We start from the raw sequence: 24,780 nt of genomic DNA, 5'->3' as shown, positions 1-24,780 counted from the left end.
AAATTTAAGTACACTTTAATTGTGGTTGGGAATCCCACAAAATACACTTAAAACATGAAATCAATTTAAATGACACATTGCTCAAAATAATGTGGCTATGTTCTGTGAGTCAAATGTAGTACCCAATGACGTCAACACGCTTGTGTGACGTCAGAGACGCGATAGCACGTATCGGGGCGGTACCACGGCTCGACTCCAGCGAGCTATGTGATCCTCGAAGAACTTGAATGGTTGTTTTGCTATTAAAAGTATTGCTCTACATGGTTACGAGCAGTGGAAGAGAAAACTACTCTAAACGAGTACAGCATTCAGTTGAATAAAGAAGAATGGAAGCGGTGAACGCGTTCAACGTGGAGGTAAAGTTTACCCGTGCAACATACCAGTCCGAAGGACGACATGGGAATGCTAATGCTAACACACTTGTACATCGGAATGCTAATGCTAACCTGTTAACACACTCGTACAGTCACACTAAACCGACTAAAATACGGCGCATAACATATAGACTTATTTTGAATCGGCTTTTATTAAATGTGCATTGTCACTTTTAAACCATAAATGTGATCTGTTTGCCACCGTGTTGTCGTTGACGGCCTGTGCAGTGTGAGGCCGCAAGGCCTCCATCACAATGCTACGCTAACTGCTAGCGGAGGTCGCTAGGTAGGCTAACTGGTAGAATACGCAAACTTATTAATTTGTTGATTGTTGACGAATTAACCGTATCCCGTTTTAAGTCACATCTTCAGCATTACGTATAGCATTTGTCGTTGAAGGGAATCGATATATGTTGTAACAGTTGCTTTGCGTTTTATGCCACACCGGTTATGACGACTGGTCATTTTGTCTGTACTTTGCCATGTTATTCCGTTTTTTTTGTCAATTGCTGACGCCTGGGGGTGATTGAAAAACACGTCGGATGTCACAAAGATCCAACCACTTAAAATTAAATCCTTTACAATGTATTTATGCTCGTTACATTTCATTATCGCTGGAGTTTTTATCATCACTGGGCAATCAGGCATTCGTGACAGCAGCTTTCAAACTGTTCCAACCAGTTAGTGCTTAGTGAACACGGTAATTTTGACGCTTGTGCCTCCCGATTTGCTTACCCTTTACAAAAATCCAATGTCTGATTTTTCCCCCTCAGTTGTTCTCCATGATTGACATGAAGCCTCCTATATCTCGCGCGAAGATGATGTCCGTTACAAAGTCAGCCATCAAAGCCATCAAGGTATAGTGATTACTCCAAATAATCATAACTTGTATGCTGTTAGACCTGTTTGGAGGTGTTTGCTGTGCATATCATTACTGTACCCAGTGGCTGATTTCCATGTTTTTTTTCCTTAGCTCTACAAACATGTTGTCCAGATTGTTGAAAAGTTCATCAAGAGGGTATGTATATCATAACATGCATGAGTATACTGTGGATGTAGGCATTGAATGCATCCCCGGGAAAAACAATTTTGACAAGTGTGTGCACATCAGAAATCCACGGAACATTGTAGTCGTAGGGTTTGTCATGACAGACATAGCGTCGTGGCGGCGACATGGATATGAGGTGTGTTTTGAAATGTTTAGTTTCCCACAAATTGATGCTAAAGAATGTAATTAACATTTTTGGAGACCAAGTAAACCACTGATGATATACAATCATGAAAAAAATGAGACCAGCCATGTTTCTTCAGTTTATTTATCAATTTTAATGCCTGGTACAACTAAAGGTACATTTGTTTGGACAGATATGATAACAAAAAAGCCTGTAAGAGTTTAATTTAATCACTGCTGTCTAGCAAAGTCCATGGTTTTCTTGATAACCAAAATCACGTCATGATGTTATAGTATTGTACTTCTAAAACATGAAACATGTATGAGCTTTTTTTGTTGCTGTCATTATATTTTGTCCAAACAGAGGTACCTTTAGTTGTGACAGGCTCTAAAATGAACAAGAAACTGATGAAAAAAGGCGGTCTAAACATTTTTTCAATTACTATATATTGAATTCGGCTTTTGGCAAGCATATTTTTCCCTCCTAATTTCTACCCTGCTACTTTGCATGACTCGTCACGAAGCACCACTGTTTTGCTTTGTGTGCTTATATGCTTGTGGGCCCCGCCTTCCCCCACAGACAAAACGGCTGTATGACTGACAAGAGGTGTCACTCTGTACGGCATTGTTCTGCGGAACGCCGCTGCTCTGAATTGGTACTGAACCGCACAGAGTGAATCCGATTCCCATCTGTTGGGAGGCGAGAGAGGAGGAAAACAGACACACATGCACATTGTGCAAAATGATCAATTTTATTTTCATTTATCATGTGGTTAAGTTGTCGTGACAGTTTTTTTTTCTCTGAATGAGAAATCTCGTCAGGTTTTAATCTGGTGACACCCTGTGATCCCTCCTAATCAAAGTGCTTTGCTTTATTCAGTGCAAACCAGAGTTGAAAGTCCCTGGCTTGTATGTGGTTGATTCCATCGTTCGCCAGTCACGTCATCAGTTTGGTGTCGACAAAGATGTTTTTGGGCCCCGTTTTTTGAAAAACTTCACAGATACCTTCCAGAATCTTTACCAGTGCCCAGAGGATGATAAGGTATATCTCTTGCTAAGCATTTAATGCACTCCTGTGACCCCAATCAAGCATTAAAAGTCACTCATCTTGGTATATTGCCCTTTTGTGCCCTTTTGTTAGACTAAAATTGTCAGAGTGTTGAACCTGTGGCAGAAGAATGGCGTATTTGACATGGACATCCTTCAGCCTCTGATGGACATGGCTAATGGCGTCATCGAACCTGCACCCTCACTTGAAGGTAAAGGGGAAAAGTACCTTTTGCAGGAAATAGAAGCATCTGTTTCAGGTTCAAGAATTGCCATTTTCTGACCGTACATAAACGATGAATAGATTCTAACCTTGGATCATTTTTCCTTGTGTCAATAGTTCCCGCAGAGCCGCCGCAGCCTCCCCCCATGGTGGCCCCAGTTGTGCCAACTTTATCACAGATGCCCACTTCTGACGCCTTAGCTGCTGTGGCTCAGCTTTTCCAGTCCTCACACGGTCAGGAGGTGAGTGGGAACCCATTTCAAATGGCACATCTTCTGTGGGACTTACAGCACTCCCCCTGACGAAAGCCCTGATCATTCCTGTAGCTCCAGAAGATGCTTCAGAACTTGCAGCAGGCAGAGAAGACCTGCATGCTCAATAACACCAATGGGCCGCACCCGTCCCAGATGGCAGGGGTCCAGCCCCAAATGCTTATTGCACACGCAGAAGAAGATAGAAGCTCCCTGGCTGAGGTAGTCAGACTGCTCCAGTGAACTGCCTATAACACATCATAACAGCAACTGACCACCACTAACTGTTAGGGTTGTGAACGATAAACAGTTGTAATCGGATATCCGGTTTGACCAGCAAGTAATGCACCATAAAGCCGTATGAATCGAAGAGATGCACAGAATATCGCAAGACTAGCCACCAGTAGACGTTGAGTCTCTTAACGTGAGAATCTGGGCTGCCGGGGGAATGACACATGCTCTGTAGCTTACCATGCCTGTAGATGAGAATCGAAGTAAATAGCAGCAGCCTGCTCGCTCGCTAGTAACCAGGAAAGATTTTCTAGCAAAACATGCGCACATTATATCCGTGTAAAACCAAGGCAGGAAAAGCACTAACCAAAATACAGAGCCATCCCCCAGTACCAGCCTGGAGTCTGTTTTTCAGAGAGGTTGTGTACCACAGATATACACAATAGCACTGGGGGAAACGTCATCAAATCTTACCTTTATGCATTCCCACGTAGTATTAACATTTGGGAGAAAATATGAGGTGAAGGAAAAAGGGGAAAAATACAATATTGTAGACTAGCTGCAGCACGGGAAAAGGATAGATGGTGCGTTTAAGGATGGTCAAACACTGTGGGACAGGTTTCCGTTCCCAACAGCCAACACAAACACGGCCATGTTTATGTTTGAAGTGCTCCTGACAAAAGTGACACAAGCACATAGCAGTTTGTATGACACTGTTACAGAAAAAAATAAGACTAATTATTTCAGGTGGATCGTTATAAGCTAAACCAGTGTGCGTGTATCAAGTATATAGGCTGGCCCCCCGGCTAATTTTGTTCACTCAATGCGGCCCGCGAGTTTGCCCACCTCTGATCTAGATGCGAATTGAATGGTCTATCACATCCTTGCTAACTGTTGGTGAATGGTTTCTTCAGAAACTCCTCGGCAGGTTTGACTACGATGATGAACCTGAGGATGCAGCAACGAAGGACACTATGTAAGGAACTTTATGGATGGATTGGCTTATTTAAGAGGAATTGGCTCATTAAGAGGAAATGTTCACCTTCTGTAATATTTGCAGAGACAGGGGTTTCCCTGGACAGATGCCCATCATGGAGACCGTTGATCCACATCAAATGGGACAGCCTGCACCCAACGAGGTATGTTCCACTTTTTATGGCTCATCTTCCCAAACTCCTTCAGTATGAACACTTCTATGCAGTCTTCCCGATTGTACTCATTTGTTTTCATTGTGTTGTCTTTTTCTTTGTCAGTTTGGCGGGGGTGGAAATCATATTGAATATCAGATGATGATGGATGGACAGCACTCCAGAAATAACACACAAAACTCAAGATCACAGGTAAACCTCACTGTCATATCACAGTTATCCAATAAGCATTGATTGAAGCCCAGTTTGCTGTTGTTGATGTATTTTGTATTTATACACTATTATTTTGTCAATGTCTAAAAGGTGGATTCAAGGGAGGAACCATCTACACGTAGAGAAGGAAGAGGCAGGAGAACAAGGTCTGGTTCACGGTATGATGAGTCTATTCTTGTTGTTTTGATCAGATTGCATGCTACAGTAAATTAGCAAATGTTTTGATCCTTTAAAGAACCAGTGAGGAAAACTACATTTAAAAAAATGTTGCCCATCTTAGAGGAAATATTTTCCCACCTGACTAGAGTAGTGTTATATCTGAATAGACATACCTTCATTTCTACTCCGAAAAGACACAATACATTACTTGGATATCCAGTGTTGTAATTGTATTTGATCTTGGCGATGTGCTACTACAAAAAAAGCCACCACACCTTAAAAATGAGTTTTTTTAAAAAATTTCATTTGAAAATTGAAAACAAGTTGAAGTAATATATGGTATGAATTGACATATATGCTATATCGATACATATATAGTGTATTATTTTCGCACATGTTGACCACAGTTTGTTTGAAAACGATTAAAATATCATAAAAACGTTTCACTGGACTTTAGTTTGATAAGCATGCACCGGGAAACGCCTGTCTGCCTTGCTGGCACTTCCGCATTATGCGGGAGAATGAACAATAGCTCATAAAATGCGTCGTCAATTAACAGCTTGTCAAATGCTAAACCTACCTTTGCCAGCGTGTGTGATCATTCCGCTTTGTTTACATGCCTGGCTGGTGGCATCTAGCTAACTCAGAGCTGCACGTGGCTATTACGTTCGTCAATCATCCATTGTCATCAATATAATACTTCAGCCTTGTCTTCATAACACTAGCACTGTAGACAGTGACACTATCACAGGGTTCTCCAACAGATAGCACGTAAGCTAGCAGTAGCTCACCAGCCGATGACCAGTACAAGTACATTAGCTTCACCTCTTAGTAATTTTTTTTACAAGTGTTCTACTCAAACATAACACGTATGACAAATGAGCACACTGGGTCATGTGCTTTTGTAAATAAAATACAATTTAAATGTTGGCAGTGCTCTCAGCAACTTTGTCATTAAAAATAAGCATCAGCCCACGTAATGGGACCCACCTATAAAACGCCCCCAAAACACTCAATAAGGTTTTATGGTTTTCTATCCATTCTGTAGCATGTAGTAACAGGTACATTCATGACATCATGTATGTAATGCATCCAGTATTTTAGTCATTTTACGCAATAGCAGAACTTCCTGCTATGGATTTCACATAGCAATATAGAAAGGAAGGCTACACCTAGCATAGCTTTTCCAAACTCAAACAAAAACACAGCATCAGTGGCGGCAGCCCCTGTTGGCAGTGGCCTGAGGCATTGTTAATACGGCGCTGACGAGTGTGTGGTGAAGCTAGCCGGTGTGTTGTGGCGAGGTGTCACCACTACGCCGGTAAAGTAGTTGTTTGGTGTAACAATGATAATAACAATGTCAATGTAGCTTGGTTAATATGCAGGTGATATTATGGAAATGGAGAATTGTTTTCTGTTTTTGGAGTTTGTTTGTTTTTCCTCAGAAGGCTCTATAAGCAGAATAGGTGCGTTCCATTACATGCTCTCTTAGCTCCCTCATTTAATCTGTTCATCTGAATTGTCAATGATGGGAAAACATTTTTAAAAGTGCACTTTTCATTTAAGGAAATAAACTAGGACGGCAGCTAATAATTATTTATTTAAGTCGATAAAGCTTAAGCTTGTTGCTTTGATTCATCCTAGACAAACCAAATCAATATGAACCAAACACAAACAGTGTTTTGGTCTGCAACATCAGAAAACACCATGTTGTGCATGGTATAAGCAAAAAATAGGTGTGTAAGGAGGACTGTAAGGGTGTTATTTAATCTCCGGTGTGTGGTAAATAGTGGTAAAAACTGTATTAAAACGTATAAACAGGTTTTATGTGCTCTACCTACGAAAATATTGGATTTGTTAATGTTGAATCTGACTTTGTGGAAACCCAGTTAACATGGTCGGGTGTGTAACCATGTAACCGTCATAAACGAGGATTGACTGTACAGAATTCCACAACTGATTGTAAGCCACCAAATTTAAAGACAAAACATTTTTTGTACTTTGTAGACCACAATGGTCTATAAGTTGCAGGCGTCCATATTGTAACATGGGATATTTACAAAGGAAGACATTAAAAACATTGCAGTCCTAACTACACTCAACCTACAGTTACCAGCATCACTCGTTAGCTCTGATGAGATGTGAGTTCAATGGCTGCTGCAGTCCAAGCAGAAGCTGTAATAATCCTACAATTGGTCAAACTTAAGATTTGTCAGATCAAAACACATCATCTCTTGACAACATGTGATATTAGCTCCTTTTGCGCAAATCCACTGCTTTTTTGTAAGTAAAACTGTATGGTTTTAGCCATAAATTAGTTGATGGTTCCTAGCATGTGAACAGGTAGCACAGTATAGTCTGGAAATAACAGTAATCAAATACCAAAATAGTTACTGATTGGATGATTGGTTAATTGTTCTGAAACTACCCATCAATCTTTCACTTAGATCTCCCAGAAGGAGGCGGTCACGTTCATCATCACGCTCAAGAAGGTCCAGGCACAGACGCTCCAGAAGTCGCTCCAGAGACCGCCGCTGGCGGTCTCGTTCTCGGGACAGACCCGATCGGGAGCGTGACAGAGAGCGGAGACAGAAGGGTCTGCCCAGTATCAAGAGCCAGACGCTTAGTGGTACGTCTTCCTGCCTCGAAGTCTCCATGGATCTTTGCATGGAGTAATCGTTTGTCTTGTTAATAAGTTTGCAGCACAACACTGTGGGTTGGGCAGCTGGACAAGAAAACACAACAATCTGACGTCACCTCCCTTCTGGAGGAGTTTGGCCAGATTGACTCCATCAATGTAAGTCTGGACCCCCTCACCTTAACCGACGTTGACCTTCGTCAGCAGGTGGACTCTTACATTTCTTTTATCTTTCTATTCTTCGTTGGCAGATGATACCTCCGAGAGGTTGTGCCTACATCGTGATGGTCCACAGACAGGACGCCTACACCGCCTTGAACAAGCTCAGTCGTGGTTCATACAAGGTCAACCAGAAGCCTGTAAAGGTAGCACATCTGGAACTGTCTTGCCTTCACTTTACTTTGGTTCCATTTACTGATAGCTTTGTGCTCCTGCCCAGATTGCGTGGGCTTTGAACAAAGGTATAAAACCAGCGCACAAGAAATTCTGGGACGTGGAGCGTGGGGTCACTTACATCCCCTGGGGGAAAGTGAAAGCTGAGGAGCTGCAGGGCTACCGAGAAGGCGGGATGCTGGACCCTGACACACTAAGTGAAGGTAAATGCCTGAGTCCTCCATATCAGTGGGGATTGTATGTCGTACGACTTGTGCTTTTCTCAGGCTGGCTCTTGTTTGTTCTTCCTCAGAGTGGAAAAGTGCTGCGGGCCTGAATATGCAGACTGCTGTGAACGGCGTGTCGGACAGAGCACCAGCAGATGGGATGATGGAAGCCCAGATTCAGGTAACGCTAATGCAGTCTTTTAACGCTGTCCTTTCTCTTGGTGCTGTTTTACTGGCCTTTATGTTGGAGGCTCATTCCATAACCTCGTGGAGATTTGTTGGGGAAAATAAAATATCGTTTCTCATGAGTAGTGGAGCTTATCTGAATCACCTTCTCATTCCTTCATGCAAAAGCATTGACCAGTCATATTCCTGAAAATCATATGCTGCCAATTTGCTACTATTACAGAAGGAAAATACAGTGTGACATTCAGTCCAGCTGTCAAATAGCGCAGTAGACAACTAACCTTGCATTTACAATATCGGCTGTAGCACAAGACTAAAGACTTGACAATGCACTTGCCGTTTTTATGAACAGTTTTACAGTTAAGTCATAGGCAGCATTTTTCACATTCCATACATGGATTGTTCAGCGGGACAAAATATCAGTGAAAATCGTTAAAGATCATTGTGTAAGGATTTGTGACATTATCCACTAGGCATGGGCCGGTACATCAAAACCACTAAAATGTAGCATCATGTTTCTGTAATGTGAGAGAAAGTGGAGGTCCATCACGGCCGCAATGTGTCCCGCCTTGTCCTCTCAGTTGAAACTGGGCTTGGATGTGTTGTAACCACGGGTGTGTGCTGTGTTGCCATATGTCGGGCATAGATAGCACAAGTGTTGTTAGCTGCCTTGTTAACACTGACATGATTGAGAAGGAGTGGAGAAGTCGTACGAAGTGTTTATTCTCCACTCAACAACTTAACTTCTCAGTTGCTAACAATCACATGACCCGAAAACAAAAATTTGCGGAAACGTTTGACCTGCCACTATGAAATAACGTGAAATTACAAGTTTAAAAAATACCCTTAATGTTGTGACCTTTTTGAGTCACTTTGTTGCATTAATTGCAATTAGCTTTTTTTCTTTAACTAAGAATATATTTATTATGTTGTAACTTGAGTTGCAGGATTAGCTACAGTAGATTGCTTTGAAAACTGCGTTTGATTTATTTCATTATTTAGAAAGAATTCAGTTATTTTAAATGGATATATTATATGTCAATAAAGAGATTTCAAAGGATAATATATTTAATGTTTGAGCTGTACGTACAATACTGTGAATCCGTGAAAGGGTGATATTTCTGCCCAAGGTTACCATCAGAATCTCATACTGGCCCATGCCTAGCATCAACAATGAGTTTTTCCATACTACGCTTTTTTATTGTTTTGGATGAGGGGTTGGCTGTTTTTGTCGTAGGCATTAAAATCCATCACTTCCCCTTCGTCCTTTCCAAAATCTCTTCAGTCCGCACCCTCTTTCTGTGGAGTGTAACAAATAAAAGTGGCATTTTCAAAAAAAGACTGGTATGTGCAGAGGGACAAAGATAGTTGTTTTATCCTGTGGTGTGGCTCATGTATTGTGGAATTGCATTTTGCCAAATATGTCTCCCAAACACCAGGTTTGGCATTTAGAGCAGTGTTTCCCAACATTTATTGAGCCAAAGCACATATTGCAAAATAGAAAAATCTCACAGCAAACACGCTGTATGAATGACAATGAATTACCGACATCATGCCCTGGATCTAGTGGATGGGGACTATAACTCACTGGCGCAGGTAGATGAACAAACATACATCATTTATAGAAAATAATATCTCAATAATACATTTCTGCTGAAATTCCAAATATATGAATAAGCTCTTGCAACTTACTAATGGACCACGGAACAGTGGTTGGGAACTCAAAGAATGGTCAGGTTTTTTGGGTTTGAACCTTGACAACCCAAAATAATATAACACCAACTTGTAGCCATTTCACTACACACTCAGAAACCTTTATTCCTCAAACATCTGTCTAAACATTTTAAAGGGTGAGTTGTTTTTCTGTCAAAGGGTTTAGTGTGTGTGTGTATGTGTGTGTGTGTTTTGTTTTTTTTTTTAAAAAAATGCTTTCAGCGCTAATTAAAACCCAACAAAGTCCTTCATTTCAAAGTTATAATTTTTGATCAAGCAGGAACTGGAACGGTGACAGGACAATGATTAACAAGCGTGCGGTTTGTTCCATTTGGAATTAGCCTACAATCACAATGTTCAAATCACATTCTCCTTGTTGTCACGTTTATTCCAGGCTGGGAGCACGCTACAACCCTTCATGCAGAACCCCTTTACGCTCTGCAAGAGCAGCAGTCTAATACTAATATTTGACATGCTTTTTAATTCAGGCAATAGTACATGCTACTAGTACTATAAAGACTACTGATTCATGACATATGGCTGATGTTGCGTGTAGCTAGGCCTGTCACAATAATCAATACATCGATTAATCACACAAAACCAAATAAAAACAAACTCTATATATTTGCCGGCTGTGATAAATTGACGTCTACATGCATGCATGTTGGTGTTGACGAGTTTACACACGGAATATTGCAAGCGAGTGATGAGTAACGCAAATGGGTGATCCTCCTGAAAGGGTTACTAGCGAATAAGAGTATTCACAGGCCTACTCGCGAGGGTGCAGTGACTCTCCAGGGTCACGAGGCTCAGACTCCAGTTATTTGAAGCCATAGCCATGTAAACATAGGCTGCAAACATATTGCATAAACAAAGGAAGCAGTATGGTCTACTTTCTTGGTGCCTGTTGTGTCTAAAACGCATCTGATGTTAATTACAGCTCGTTTGTGCATCGTCATTCGTCACATGAAAAAATTTGGAACAAAGACAGTGAAATAAATAATACAAAACGGAGGAACTTAGGTTTCACCTGCAGTTATTCCCCAGGTATAACACCTAGTGTACACCAAAAGCATTTTGCTACATCCAAAAAACCAAAATGTTAAAACATGTTCAGTGTATTCTACACACAATAGTATATGCAAATGAGCTGACGTCTACATTGACACTATCAACTTTAGAGTACTCTCGGGTTATTTCTCTTTTTTTTTGTTTTCAACATTCAGACAATAATGAAAGTAATTTGATTCAGAACCAAAAACAATGTGCAATTTTTTTTGCTAAAAATGACATTTATGTTCATTGGGGGATGCGTCTGTTTTGTTTTGTCAATCACAGAGTTAAATACTCTTCAGAAATGAAATTGTATTGCTTTTGATATGGTGTACTCCCAGTATTATGCCAGATGTTAACATTACATTCATGAAAAAATGCTCTTAAAACCGCGTTGAGACTAGTATCCTTTATTGTCCAGCAAATGTTGTTATTGTGACAGGCCTACATGTAGTAGACGGTTTATTTTATTGGTTTAATTTGATTAACCTTCCACCGGCTGCTCGTTAAGAGCCATGCATAATTTCATGTTCGTCTCAGTGTCCAGTAAGACCCAGAAACAGTCTCTCGATTTGGCGCTTGTTGCTTTTTTGAAAACAGACTCTGGAAGGGTCAGAATACTTGCTAAATGCACGGGGGTTGGCAACACTGATCCCTCCTGCTACGTCTTCTTATTCTCCGTCGGACCAGGTGTGTATGAGGCGTTTTAAGAAAATCAGTCTTTCGAGGCAATCTATTGTACGACGCTGGAAAGGAATGTTTATGAGCGAGGATGAACAGGTAGCGCCAAATCCAATTTATTGATGGCGGGCCGCCGCAAATACATAAATATGTATGGGGAACATTGTGACTGCACTACAACATCTGAGCTGCACAAAGCGAGCACAGTCGCTGCGTTGTCAGAATATGTGCATGGGTGCAGGGCAACATGGTTATTTGATGCTGGCGACAGCCATTTGCTCCTTTTGAGATGCGCGAGCAGAATAAATGTGTTCACCGTGGCAGCCAAGGAGCCACGCTTGGTGAAATGACCGCATTTCTGTTCTTGTGAAATAAATACGTCTTCAAAGCCTGCCATTGGCACATAAAGGCTCTGCTTTGGAGGAACGGAAGCAAAATTGAAGAAAAGGTAAGCTCAGAGGACACCTTGTTAGCATCTTTTTGCTACATGTGCTGATGCAGGACTGGAAGAAATAAAACAAGATCAGCGTCATTGTTTGTCAAAGGATGACGTGCATTGAAATAACACCTGCATGAAGAAGTGGCTGTTTTTACGTCATACTTGAACACCATCTGTGCCTTTTGGTTCATGTAGCTTTGTATTTATTAGCGAGAACCGACTAGCTTGGATTTCCCCTCTGGTTGTTCTCTTGACCACCGGACACACCTCCATGTCAATGTGAGCACTTCACAACATAAAAATGTGCCTAAAGCTTTTATCTGCCGCCTTAATTGGACAATATGTACAGTACACCGCTGTCGTTACACTTAACTTTTGGCCGGGATTTCTTTGTCCTATCCGGTGACGCTGCAACCAGCTCATCCTTGACCTGACAGAGTGGTGTGCGACTTAGTGGAATGTATAAAGCATTAAGTATACTCATATTTTCTTGTGAATTATTACTATTGTACATTTACCAAGGTACCTAAGTTGATGGCTGGTACCTTCCACAGACCTCCAGCACGGCTGTACTGTGTTTGGTCGAGTTTTATCCTGTGGATTGGAGTTTTCACCATGCGAAAATTAAAAATACCAACAAAAACAGTACTTTCTTCTTGGCGCATTTACTTTTGTGGTAATATCCCAACCTAGCCAACCAAAAAGGAAAGAAACTCAGTCAGATCTTAAGCAGGGTTTTTATGCGCGCATGCAAAGAGGGAGATCTGCACTGGACTGGACTCAGGGATGCACAAACCTCCTCCAACAACAAAACCAACCTAACTTGGATCGGCAACAACCCCCCCTGGTATTAATCCTCCGCATATGGCTGCAATTCATCCATAAGATGGAGTGGAAAAGAAGGAGACTTGCTTTGAGTGTTCCTGTCAAAGTGGTGAATGACGGCTTGATGGTGATGGTTCTTGTTCTTGCAAGCTTGTCAAAGTTGAAGAGTTGGGTTTTCAGCGTTCCGTACATGACTACAATCTGTAGCGTTTGTGGGTTGGGATGATGTCATGACGACGTCTAGTTTGCATAATTGGCTATGCTGCATTTGCATGTATGTAGGATGGCGGATTCGCATGGTCGACAGTCAATTCAAAGAACACAATAGCAAAAGAAATATACTGCTAAAATAATATTAAGGTTAGGTTAATTGGCGACTCCAAATTGTCCATAGGCATGACTGTTTGTCTATATGTGCCCTGCCATTGGCTGATGACCAGTCCAGGGTCAAGTCAGCTGAGATAGGCTCCGGCATACCCCTGCGACGCAAGTGAGGATAAGCAGCATAGAAAATGGATGGTCGGATGGAAAAAATCAAGGGAAGACTAAAGTACATCCTAGATATGAATGAATGAAATATTCAGATTAAATACTCTGTCTTTACATAGTTGAATGTGCTGACAAACTCCAAAAATATAAATAGAAATGAAATTAACTCATGCAGGTCTGGATTTGGAGTCACACTCCAAATTAAAGTGGAACACCACCACTTGTTTTCCAAAGCATGTGAAAGCAGTGGACAGTTAGAATAATGCTGCAGCCATTGTGACCCAGTGGGAATGGAGTGTGTTCCCTTTATGAGCAGTGTACATTTGAAACCACAAATTAACTTTGGCTTCTTTGTCTTTTTGTAACGTCACAAACAAAACAGAGCGGTGCTTTGAGTTGAGGGAGGGGAGGGGCCCACAGCAGGAAGAGCGATACGTGCTTTTCATGTCAGAATCTCCGTTACAGAGCCCAGGGCCAAGGCCAGCCGACCTCCCCATATTTTCCTCCTCCGACACCAAAACGTGATTATGACTGAAAAATGTGGTAGCCTGCCCGGGTCATTGAGAGGTCAAGAAGTAAACTTCCCTCCTTTTATCAAATAGTCAGCTAGCGAGTTCTGCAGAAACGGAAGATGGCGAAAAGAGGGAAAGATACAGAGCACAGTGGAAAACCATGCAGCACCAGAAGTCGCCTTAATGGTAAGAAGTATTTTATTTGTTATTGATTAGCTTCAGTATTATGTTGTTAAAAACTCAGACACTTAAATCCATTTAAGTGGATCAATCATGTCTTTCATGGCTCTCCTTGCCAAAAATGTTCCTGACCCCTGCTAGACACAGTCTTCTGATTTAAATTGGCATGTGTGTTTGTCAGAATCTAAATTTTCAGTTGACTTTGCTAGGATCTAATTAAACTTTTTTTTGAATATCTTGTTATAATGAAGTGAAAGAAAAAACAACCAAATTTGAAAATATGGAAATGTTCCACTCTCAGGTGACCATGGATATTCACTGAACTGCAACTTGCACCATTTTTAAAACCCCCAAAACGCACAACATGTGCTATGTAATGCTGTACACATTATTTGAGCTGTGCATGGGACTCTTTCATGGAAGATGGCTGTGTGTGAAGACGCAGGCTTATCTGCCATCTGACAAGGCCACTGGTGGCAGCTTGGCTTAGAATGGAAGCCAAGCGCTTATCAAGTGGAGAGGTCGCTGGGGTCGCCTGGGCTCCTCCGCTGGCACTCGCACTGTAATTGTATGCTTTTTAGCCTCTTTTAATGGCGCATCATTTTTTTTTTTAATCTCCTCTATGGTTATCATCACCTTCTGATGTTCTATTAGCTTGGTTTTGTTTTGTCATCCCTGTGGCCAAAGTTCCAAACAATCCACATTTACTTTTTTCTCTTTGTTCCACTGTTGCCTCCCTCTGGGAAATTGTGCTGCGCTTTCACTTTTTTGCTTGCTTCCATCTCGACCCAAAGTTAATCAATTGTATGTGTGGGTGCCATCTGTGGTGAATAGACTCGCACATGATTTCAGGATGATTAACATGGTTGACGGGAAAGGATGTGGGAATATACATACGCACGTGGAGTTTGACACATCTGCCAACAAGACTAGACGTATGCATGGTTCCTCTTCTGTGAGTACACAGAAGAGGATCTAAATATACACAAGAGTTTGTTCTCGGGTGTGTGTGAGTTGCTAGCAAGTGGAGTTACACACACACGGTCCCATTCTAAAGTGTTCAGACCGTGCCAAATCTGTATTTCTAGGAAACCCTGACCATAAAAAGTGGCTTTATCGGGACCGTCTTCAACTAAACAAGGTTAGCCAGATGTCTGCTCCTCCACGCTGTAATATTCCAACTAACAAAGGTAGCTAATTCTTAAATTCATAATGCAAAACTGGAGGGAGTAGAGGTCAAACTGGACAACTAAAATGACATTTCCAAATAAGCCCCGTTTCACCTCAATGAAATGTTCAAATCCCGAGGGTCGGAATGGCGCGTTAGATGCTCTCATGTCATTTACCTTGTCAGCACTCAGCTCACCAATCCTGTCTTAACCTTCTAGCCTTGATTTATAGCAGAGAAAAACACGCTGGCCTTATGTTGCACAATCAAGTGACATTTAAAGGAAGCCTTCATAGTGTCTCAGGTGAGGAACATCAGAAGTGCACCATGCTAACCAAGGTGAGTGGGAAAGTAGTTCAAGGGAAAAACATCCCCGTCTTTGATCTATGAAGTGTAGGTGGGTTTCTTGTGCAGCTGCCTCGCCGCCTCTGCCAGCAACAATTTAAAGTAGCGTACGGTGAATTCATGCGCGAGTTGAACCATCAGGGGTGTCGATCACAGACCAGACGCCCGGCCACTCGCCCACCCGCACGCCCGGCTCGTGGGAATATCCAGGAGCTGCTGATGGGATGGGAGGAGACACACCGGTAAGAGCCGACCCCTCTGTTGCTATGACGGCATATAGAGTCTCTTTCAGCAAGTAATCACATTCCATACAAGTCCTTCTCTTTTAATGTAGTCTTTCTTTACAGTTGGCTTTTTGCCTTGATGTAAACTAATGAAAAAGCTGTCAACCCCGAGAACAAAGTAGCAGGTAGTCCACCAACAGCTTTTATTGCACTCATTGCTTTGCATTTGGGCTGGGTTGTTGCTGTGCCGTGCAATCCTGTCACTGGTAGGAAGTGTTTTTTTATTCAAGAAGATGCGATGCTTGTCCTGTCGTTCGTGCATACATGCAGGTGCATCTCAGTCAAAGTATGTCAGGAAGTTGTGTTAAGAGTGGGGTGTCCATCGTATTCCAGTGAAATGATGCCACTTTGATAATATTTGGGGAAAAAAAAACAATTTCAGCCCCTCCATTTTTGATTCAACTTTATCTTAAAAAATATTTTTTTTCATAATATTAGGACTTTATTCCCATAGTGTAACTTTCCTCCAACCTAATTTTCAAAGAATTACAAATTTGGTTCTCATAATACTATGACCTAAAAAAAAATGTCTGTGCCATGAAAAGGATACTTTTCCTCACATAACCAGTTCATTCCTGTGCGATTACCTTTTCTCTTTATATTTTGACATTAGCTGTTTTTTCATTCCATTTTAAATGTCTCAATTGTTTACTATATCGTTTTGTAAATGTTCTTTTTGTAATTTAGTGTATTTCCATATTATTTAGACTTTATTCTTGTTACATGACTTTTTCACAATCCACAGTTTTTAAAAGTTTTTTTCTGCTAATGACTTGTAAATATTAAGTTCCATTTTTAATATTCCAACATTACATGACTAAAATGTTATTTTCCCCGTATATGCATTAATGACTTGCAGACTCTCTTGTAAAATGATGATAAAACTTGATTCTCTTACTGCTGTTTTTTTGTTCTTTTTATGATTATTTTTTTAATTAAGGTATATTTTTAGATTGTGCTGCCGGCCGCACTCTGGACACCCCTGGATTAGAGTTTAGTTGGAATTTTTTTTTAATAAGCTGTGAACCAGAATCAGTGGTAGTAATGATAGTAACACTATAAGATGTTTCTGAAAGAAATGACTGCCATCAATTTTCTACATTGTAATTGACTGAGATGCACTTGTACATTATGCCATGCCATGCTCACTTGAACTTAGCATCTTAAAACTGCTTATTTGCATGTTTATGTATAGCGTACATCCTGTACACACTCAATGTGCACAGAACGTCATTTGAGGCAATGTTCAGTCACAATGAATTTATTCAGTTATTCCGTGTTTACTGCATTTACGTTATTACTCTTTGTGTTCGCTGCCAGTCCCCTGATACATGGTCAGAGATGCTGAAGTCATCCTGACAGTTGGGGAGGATCTTTGATGCCTCCGGAGAGCAGCTTTGCATTCAGAGCTGATGACTGTGTAACCTTTTGACGTGGTTTTAAAGAGAGAATGCCGTCAGAAAGCCAAAATGTTTCTTTGCACTCTAACTAAAAAGTGAGAGCCGTACATGTTGTGCAGCATTTTGACATTCCTGTTGAGGCGTGAGCACGCTGCACGTGATTACACCACCGTTTCGTGTAATTGCTGATCTGGTCAGGTGACGCCAAATATCAAATTCTGCTGCCTGTTTGTACACCATTGCTAGCTCCACGTACAATAATATACTTAACGAGTAGAGATTAACAACTAGCTCCCGCAGTGTTGTTCAAAATTGAGCATTGATATCTTTGCATAGGCACAACCGTGGAGTTTTACCACATGAATGTAATGTACATATAAAAGAAAGGGTTTCTCAGCGTTTTGCTGAGCAATGCAACAATATTGTTTTAGTTCTGTGGCCCACACCTAATATTACTGATGCCCAGTGACCACAGTACTACGTGCAGTGGTGTGAAACAGTGTTTGCAATTTTAAATGTTTCAGAGGATCAAACAAATGTACAGTAAATATTAGTCAAGATGACAGCTGAACACAAAATGCAGTTTCTAAATTAAACTTTTATTAATGGAGAAAAATGTGAACAAGTGTTTGCCTCCTAAAGCGTGCCAGAGCCACCCTTAGCACTAACTGCAATCAAGTGTTGGTAATAACTACCAATGAGTCTCCTACAGGGCTGTGGGGGGGAGGGGTTGTTTTCATATTGGGGGCTTTTCCAGCACAAAGCACCTATAAGAGACTCATTGCAAGTTGGGATTGATGGCTTGATTGCAGTTGTTGCTGCCAAGGGTGGCCCAACCAGTTAGTAGTTTTAGGATTCAATCACTTCATCACACAGGGCTATGCCCGTTTTTACACACATTTAAGTGCGACAAAATAAATCAGGAAGGGGACAAATACATTCTTACACCACTCTGATTAAAAAAAAAAAAAAGTATATATATTTTTTTACTAATGGACCATAGTCCATTAGTTTTAAAAAAAACAACAACAACCTTAAACTGTATTATGGAAAGCAGGAAGTGAACAAATGTAACAGTTACTGATTGTAAAAGTACCAGATGGAGGGGTAGGATTTAATAAGCTTTGCTTCTTCCTACTCCTTTTGGACATGTGGAACTGTGAACTGATTATGTGATGCACTCAATTGTAATCTGATGCATGTTCAAATGAAATAAAACCATTACCATCATTAGTTATTTTATGCAGACAAATGCAGACGGGATGACTTCAATCCGTTCCAAAAAGCCAAAAATGTTAAGACAAAACATGTTTTCAGAGTTTTAAATGCTAGTTTGGCATGCAGTGAACATTCGTAATTCAGCCACCTCACAGATGACTGCATGATTATTATGGCATTGGTGGGCCTTAGGCTGGCCACAATAAAAGGTCTCCAAAATGCGCATTTTAACTGTACGGGGATTGGGGTGCTGAAAGTCACTCATCCACAACGACCCCTTCACATTGTAACAGGATAATGCACGGCCCCATTCCAAGGATCTGTACACAATTCCATTACGGCCAGCATACTCAACGGACATGTCACCCATTGAACATGCTATGCTGTGGGTTGGCTTACTGTCAACCCGACTGCGCTCTGTGAATTTCCACAAAGTTGGATTCAGTGTTAATGAACAAAATATTTGTATAGTTATAGCATGTAAAACCTGTTTACATTAATTATTAGAGCCCTGTATACATGAAATAACACCCCTATAGTCACTTTTATATTTGTTTACATCAGATCCGGCAGGCTCCGGGACCGCTTCAGGGACATAACATAAAGCCGCCACTAGCATTGTAAGATGACTAGAAAGCCTCTCCAATTTACTTATGCTAAACTTCGAGTGTTGCAAGAAAATTGGGGAAGGAGTACAAAGAAGTCAAAACTACCGCACAAAATCAGAACCCCTCCCCCTCTCTTGATTTCAGCCGTGCGTGTCTGTCTCAGCCAGGTCATGTCAGCTGGGCTGTGCCGGCTCCGTAGCAGGTCCCCATGCACTGTGGAAGGTAATGAATGGAATCTAACATGTGTCATAACATTGCTGATGCCTAATGACCACATCCGTCATTTGCTATAATGCTTATCCTCCTTGTGACTACATAACTACATACTGTATAACTTGCCTTCTTTATGTTTGGACTAGTATAAGGCCATAGTCAACCACAATGCAGACATCAGTTATTATTTTTGTAAAAAAAAAAAAGGCATATAGTTAGAGGGAGAGATTGATGAATGATAAAGCAACTCTGTATTGTTTTTGAGGTCAATACTTTAAGCTACACAATTTGGCATGACCTTTTATTGTGGCCAACCAAAAGCACTTTGTGTGTGCATAGAAAAGGTTTGACAGCATAAGCAGGATGGATGGTGTTCAGTTCATGACACACACGGGCCAAAGTGTCGGGTTGCGTGAAATGTATGTACTTGGGAGGTAAATGAAACTGCGTATGTTGTGTTGCGTGCATGACACCTGACTACAAACACAGGCAATGTGCCCTTTGTGTGTGTGTGTGTGTGTGTGTGTGTGTATGGGGGGGTTAGCAGTTCGTACTTTGCTATGATTCAAGCTCCATATGTCCCAATGTCATGTTTTCTTCTAATATACAATGTATATTGTAACAAAACATTTTCACCCTTCCTGTTTTCTTATTTTTCATGTTTGTCACACTTTCAGATCATCAAACAAATGTTAATATTAGTCAATGACAACAGTTTTTGAATGAAACCTTTTATTATTTAGGGAGAATAAAAACGCACATGACCTTGTATGAAAAAGTGATTGCCCGCTCCTAACCAAAAGACATAACCGATTTCATTTCAAGTTGAATTTTTGTAGCCACACATAGACTTGCTTACTGCCTTACTTGTTCTCCATCCAAAATCACTTAAATGGGACGTGCCTGCCGATGAAGTAGACTAAAAGATCTTCGTGAAGCAAGGCATCATGCTGAGATCCAAAGAAATTCAGGAACAAATGAGAAAGAAAGTATATAAGATCTATCAAAAAAAAATTTCCACAAATGGTGAAAACAAAAATGACCCCAAGAGCACAGCGAAGACTCATCCTAGAGGTTACAAAAGACCCCACAACAACATCCAAGGAAGTGCAGGCCTCAGTTAAGGTCAGTGTTCATGACTCCACCATAAGAAAGACACAGGGCAAAAAGGCCTGCATGGCAGAGTTCCAAGACCAAAACCACTGCTGAACAAAAAGAACATTAAGGCTCTTCTTCCATTTTACCAGAAAACATCTTGATGATCCCCAAGACCTTTGGCATTTCATAAAAAAAGGACATTGTAGCAACAGTAAAATATGGTGGTGGTAGTGTGATGACCTGGGGATGTTTTGCTGTTGTGCTGTGATAAATGGAAGCATGAGTTCTCCTGAAGGAGAACATCATCTGTCTTCTGGGTTCTGAAGCAGGACAATGACCCAAAACACAACAGCAAGTCCACCAAAGCAAATGAAGACTTTGGAGTGACCTGGTCCAAGTCCTGACCCGAATCCTACTGAGATGCTGTGGCTTGAAAAGGCTCTTCATGGTGGAAAAGCCTCCAATGTTGCTGAAAGACACACTTTGCAAGTTATTGCTCGAAATCAAACGTTTCGTCTAAATTTTGTGTTCAGGTCTGTTGTCATTGACTCATACTTACATTTGTGAGATGATCTGAAAAATCAGCATGTAGTAGCGGGTATGGAGTACTGGATGTACTCGCACCCAAGTAGAGCGCTGAAGGAGACTGGGGGCATTTTTTCTATTGTTAAACATATCGGTGCTGACATTTTCCTACAAATGGATACAAGACCTTGCGTTCAAATCCTTTTCATGCGGTGTAGAAGACATTCTCAAAAGCACACGCCGTGGTTTCTGGGGTAAAGATACGTGGGTGTGGTGGGTTTCCCACAGGTCTGCCATCTAGCTGTGGTGACGGGGGTAACGATGCCGTCCTGTAATTAGCCATGATGTACTATGTGCATGTAAGTTTTTGAACAGCTAAACATTCCACATGCAGTATACTGAAAAACAAATATTTGTATGATGCAAGTTTTCTTTCATTTTCAGTACAGCTTAATCCCCATTAGCGTAGCGGGGTATGCTGGAGTCTATCCCAGCGGACTTTGGGCAGGAGGCGGGTACACCCTTGCCAATCGCAGGGCACTATGTCAGCATGCTTCTCGTTTCCATTGTATTATTCCCAACTTTTTCCACAGCTTCTTTTTCCAAAAATGACCAAATTTCCAAAAATCTTTTTGTTTCTCTTACTACAATTTATAAAATATATTAAATATCGGTAGAAAATGAATGAATTTGATGTAATATTTTTCAACTGTGCTGCTAAAATTACTTTTCCCTTCATAATATTCCCGAGGAATTTTGGCTATTTTTCCTTTTTAAAATACAATTAGTTTTGTGTAATATTTTGACTTTATTCTTGCAAAATTAGAGCTGTTTTTTTTTCAATTTCTGCTATTTTCTTTGTTTTGTTTCTTACAAACATCTTGGAAAAAAGTTAGATTTTTCTGTTTAATAGAATAGAATACTTTTATTGTCATTGCACATTGTAGAAAGCGATTAGGAAAAGTCAGTGTGCATACAATAATAATAATAATAGCAAACAAAAAACACTAGAAACAATGTATTGCACCAAAGTCGCGTTTCGACATTGACGGATTGCACAGATGAGGGAGGAATAGTGATGTAGTTTGTAGGCAGCAGCAGTCAGTGAAAGGAATGTCAGTGTTTTCCATGTTAGAGTTCAGGGTGGCGATAGCGCTTGGGGGGAAAAACTGTTCCTGTGTGTTTGTCCTTGCTTTAGTGCAACTCCATGCTCCTTGTTTCCCAATCAGAATAGTCCTAATAAAATAATAATATGCGAATAAAGCCATCATTGCATGAAGAAAAGATACAAGATAACAGTTGAAATGGTTGCTAAATTAAAAATGCAACAGGCAACCGTTGTAATATCCCAAAAATAACGGCAGAATACTGAGAGGAAAAAAGCCCAGTGTAATAGTAATTTGAGGAATAAGCTCATTGGAATAGCATAGAGCTGAGCTGTGTTTTAAAGTCGTTGTGTCAAAGTTGAAAACAAATAGAAAAAAAGTAATGTTCGCATTTTTGGTGACGATGACTATCGAACTGGAAAATGTGATCATTATATCAAAGGATGTGTTGTGTTATTGCACTCTAGTAGAGTACCTTTGGAAATGGTGATGATAACCATAGAACTGGAAAATGCAAATATTGTATCAAAGGATATGTGTGTGTGTTTGTGTTATTGCACTCTAGTAGAGTACCTTTGGAAATGGTGATGATAACCATAGAACTGGAAAATGCAATCATTGCACCACAGCAGAGTAGCGTTGGAAATGGTGATGATAACCATAGAACTAGAAAATGCAAATATTGTATCAAAGGATATGTGTGTGTGTGTGTGTTATTGCACTCTAGTAGAGTACCTTTGGAAATGGTGATGATAACCATAGAACTGGAAAATGCGAACAAATTATCAAAGGATGTGTTGTGTTATTGCACTCTAGTAGAGTACCTTTGGAAATGGTGATGATAACCATAGAACTGGAAAATGCAATCATTGCACCACAGCAGAGTAGCGTTGGAAATGGTGATGATAACCATAGAACTGGAAAATGCAAATATTGTATCAAAGGATATGTGTGTGTGTTTGTGTTATTGCACTCTAGTAGAGTACCTTTGGAAATGGTGATGATAACCATAGAACTGGAAAATGCAATCATTGCACCACAGCAGAGTACCTTTGGAAATGGTGATGATAACCATAGAACTGGAAAATGCGAACATTGTATCAAAGGATGTGTTGTGTTATTGCACTCTAGTAGAGTACCTTTGGAAATGGTGATGATAACCACAGAACTGGAAAATACGATCATTGTGTCCAAGGATTTGTGAGCCTGTGTTATTGCACCATAGCTGAGTACCTTTTAGAAATGATGATGATAACCATAGAACTGGAAAATGTGATCGCATCAAAGGATTTGTGTGTGTTATTGCACCATAGCATAGTACCTTTGGAAATGGTGATGATAACCATAGAAATGGAAAATGCAATCATTGTGTCAAAGGATTTGAGTGTGTGTATGTGTTATATCACCATAGTACGGTACCTTTGGAAATGGTGACGATAACCGTAGAAATGGAAACTGCAATCATTGTGTCAAAGGATTAGTGTGGGCGTGTCTGTGTGTTATTGCACCATAGCAGAGTACCGGTGGAAATAATAACCATAGAACTGGAAAATGCTGACCAAATTGGGGTCAACCAGGCGTCCCGGAGCAAACTGTTGGAGCTCAGATGTTCCTCCTGTGTTCCCGTCACTACTTTCCTTCTCCAGGAGGCTTTAAAGGGGGTCTTTGTCTTCCAGGTGCCAGCAGTCCAACCGCCGGTCCCCATCACAAGCCCACTGCTGTTTCCGCCCCCTGTCATGCTGTCCCCCGTGTCCATGTCCCCACTTGGGGGCCCTGTTCCCGTTCTGCCAGACTTGAAACCTCCCAGCACAGCAGCAGGTGAGGCACCCCTGGGGGAGCATAAACCCCGACACACTGTAAACCACGTTGTGTTATTGTAACGCTGCATCTGTCACGCAGGAGCTAACCCCCCAGCAGACGCCACCCCCGATGCTGACAAAACATCCGACCCCAAGCTGGGCTCACCGAAACACACCGTGATGAACCTACCGGCCCCCCAGCCGGGGATGCCGCCTCTGCATCCTCCTCCTCCACATATGGCCCCCTTCCTCCCACCTCCCAACATGGCCCCCCAAATGATGCCTGGAGGACTCGTGTTATCCCCCAGTAGGTTCAGGATGCACCTACCCTTCCCTCCTCGTGGCCCCATGCTCCCCCGGTCCCCATTCGCGGCACCCCCGGAGGTCGGGATGGGGGCTCGAGTGGGGCCACCTTTCAGAGGGAGGCCCCCGTTCGGGGGCCCACCCCGCATCCCCAGGGGCGGCTGGTAGTGGGACTGGGTCCTAAATGATAAACACTGGGGGGGGCATGATGTTGATTTACACCAAAACCTTTTTGTTTTTGACTAAGACCCCCCCCCCCCCCCCCCCCCCCCCCCAAAAAAAAAACCCACCTCCACCACAACTTCCAACCCCCCCGGCTGTAAATATTGTAAATGCTGGTTCCTATGATTTTGTACATTTCAAGTGTTTAGCATCAGTAGGTGAAGTTTAGTTTTTAATCCGTGGCTCACAATCACCAATCATCCTTGATGCACAACTCACACACGCACGCCTTTTCTTGTCCTGCCACTAGAGGGCAGCAACTCCTATGTTCAACCACCATGGTATTAAAAACAAAACCAACTTTTCATCGACTGTATAGTTTTTTATGTTTTCAAAACGCAGTGTCAACATTATGTTAT

At 41.4% G+C, this 24,780-nt stretch overlaps 1 protein-coding gene across 2 annotated transcripts; it reads left to right on the top strand.

The window, feature by feature from the left end:
• The first annotated feature begins 155 nt into the window (after positions 1-155).
• Positions 156-24,460, top strand: LOC131134331 (SR-related and CTD-associated factor 4-like). Of its 2 annotated transcripts, none has more exons than XM_058079483.1 (18): positions 156-356; positions 1,148-1,231; positions 1,348-1,392; positions 2,426-2,587; positions 2,687-2,804; positions 2,933-3,057; positions 3,142-3,288; positions 4,212-4,273; positions 4,358-4,436; positions 4,551-4,637; positions 4,749-4,804; positions 7,265-7,446; positions 7,514-7,614; positions 7,707-7,820; positions 7,895-8,051; positions 8,141-8,235; positions 23,774-23,915; positions 23,997-24,460. In XM_058079483.1, exons 1-18 carry the CDS (start codon positions 327-329, stop codon positions 24,365-24,367), a joined length of 2,157 nt encoding a protein of 718 aa, XP_057935466.1. In that variant the 5' UTR covers positions 156-326; the 3' UTR covers positions 24,368-24,460. The 2 variants fall into 2 exon arrangements, with proteins under 2 accessions (XP_057935466.1, XP_057935465.1); XM_058079482.1 differs by having other exon boundaries at positions 4,749-4,816.
• Positions 24,461-24,780: the final 320 nt, after the last annotated feature.

Source organism: Doryrhamphus excisus, chromosome 8, assembly GCF_030265055.1.
Source record: "Doryrhamphus excisus isolate RoL2022-K1 chromosome 8, RoL_Dexc_1.0, whole genome shotgun sequence".
Taxonomy (NCBI): domain Eukaryota; kingdom Metazoa; phylum Chordata; class Actinopteri; order Syngnathiformes; family Syngnathidae; genus Doryrhamphus; species Doryrhamphus excisus.
The sequence above is the reverse complement of the archived record's forward strand: the minus strand, read 5'-3'. Positions and strand labels throughout refer to the sequence as shown.

Excerpts from the sequence above, each read along its gene's own strand:
- LOC131134331 (XM_058079482.1), top strand. The coding sequence starts at position 327 with ATGGAAGCGGTGAACGCGTTCAACGTGGAG. Across the intron at positions 4,274-4,357 it reads GCAGCAACGAAGGACACTAT|AGACAGGGGTTTCCCTGGAC; the intron begins GTAAGGAACTTT and ends TAATATTTGCAG. Across the intron at positions 8,052-8,140 it reads CCCTGACACACTAAGTGAAG|AGTGGAAAAGTGCTGCGGGC; the intron begins GTAAATGCCTGA and ends GTTCTTCCTCAG.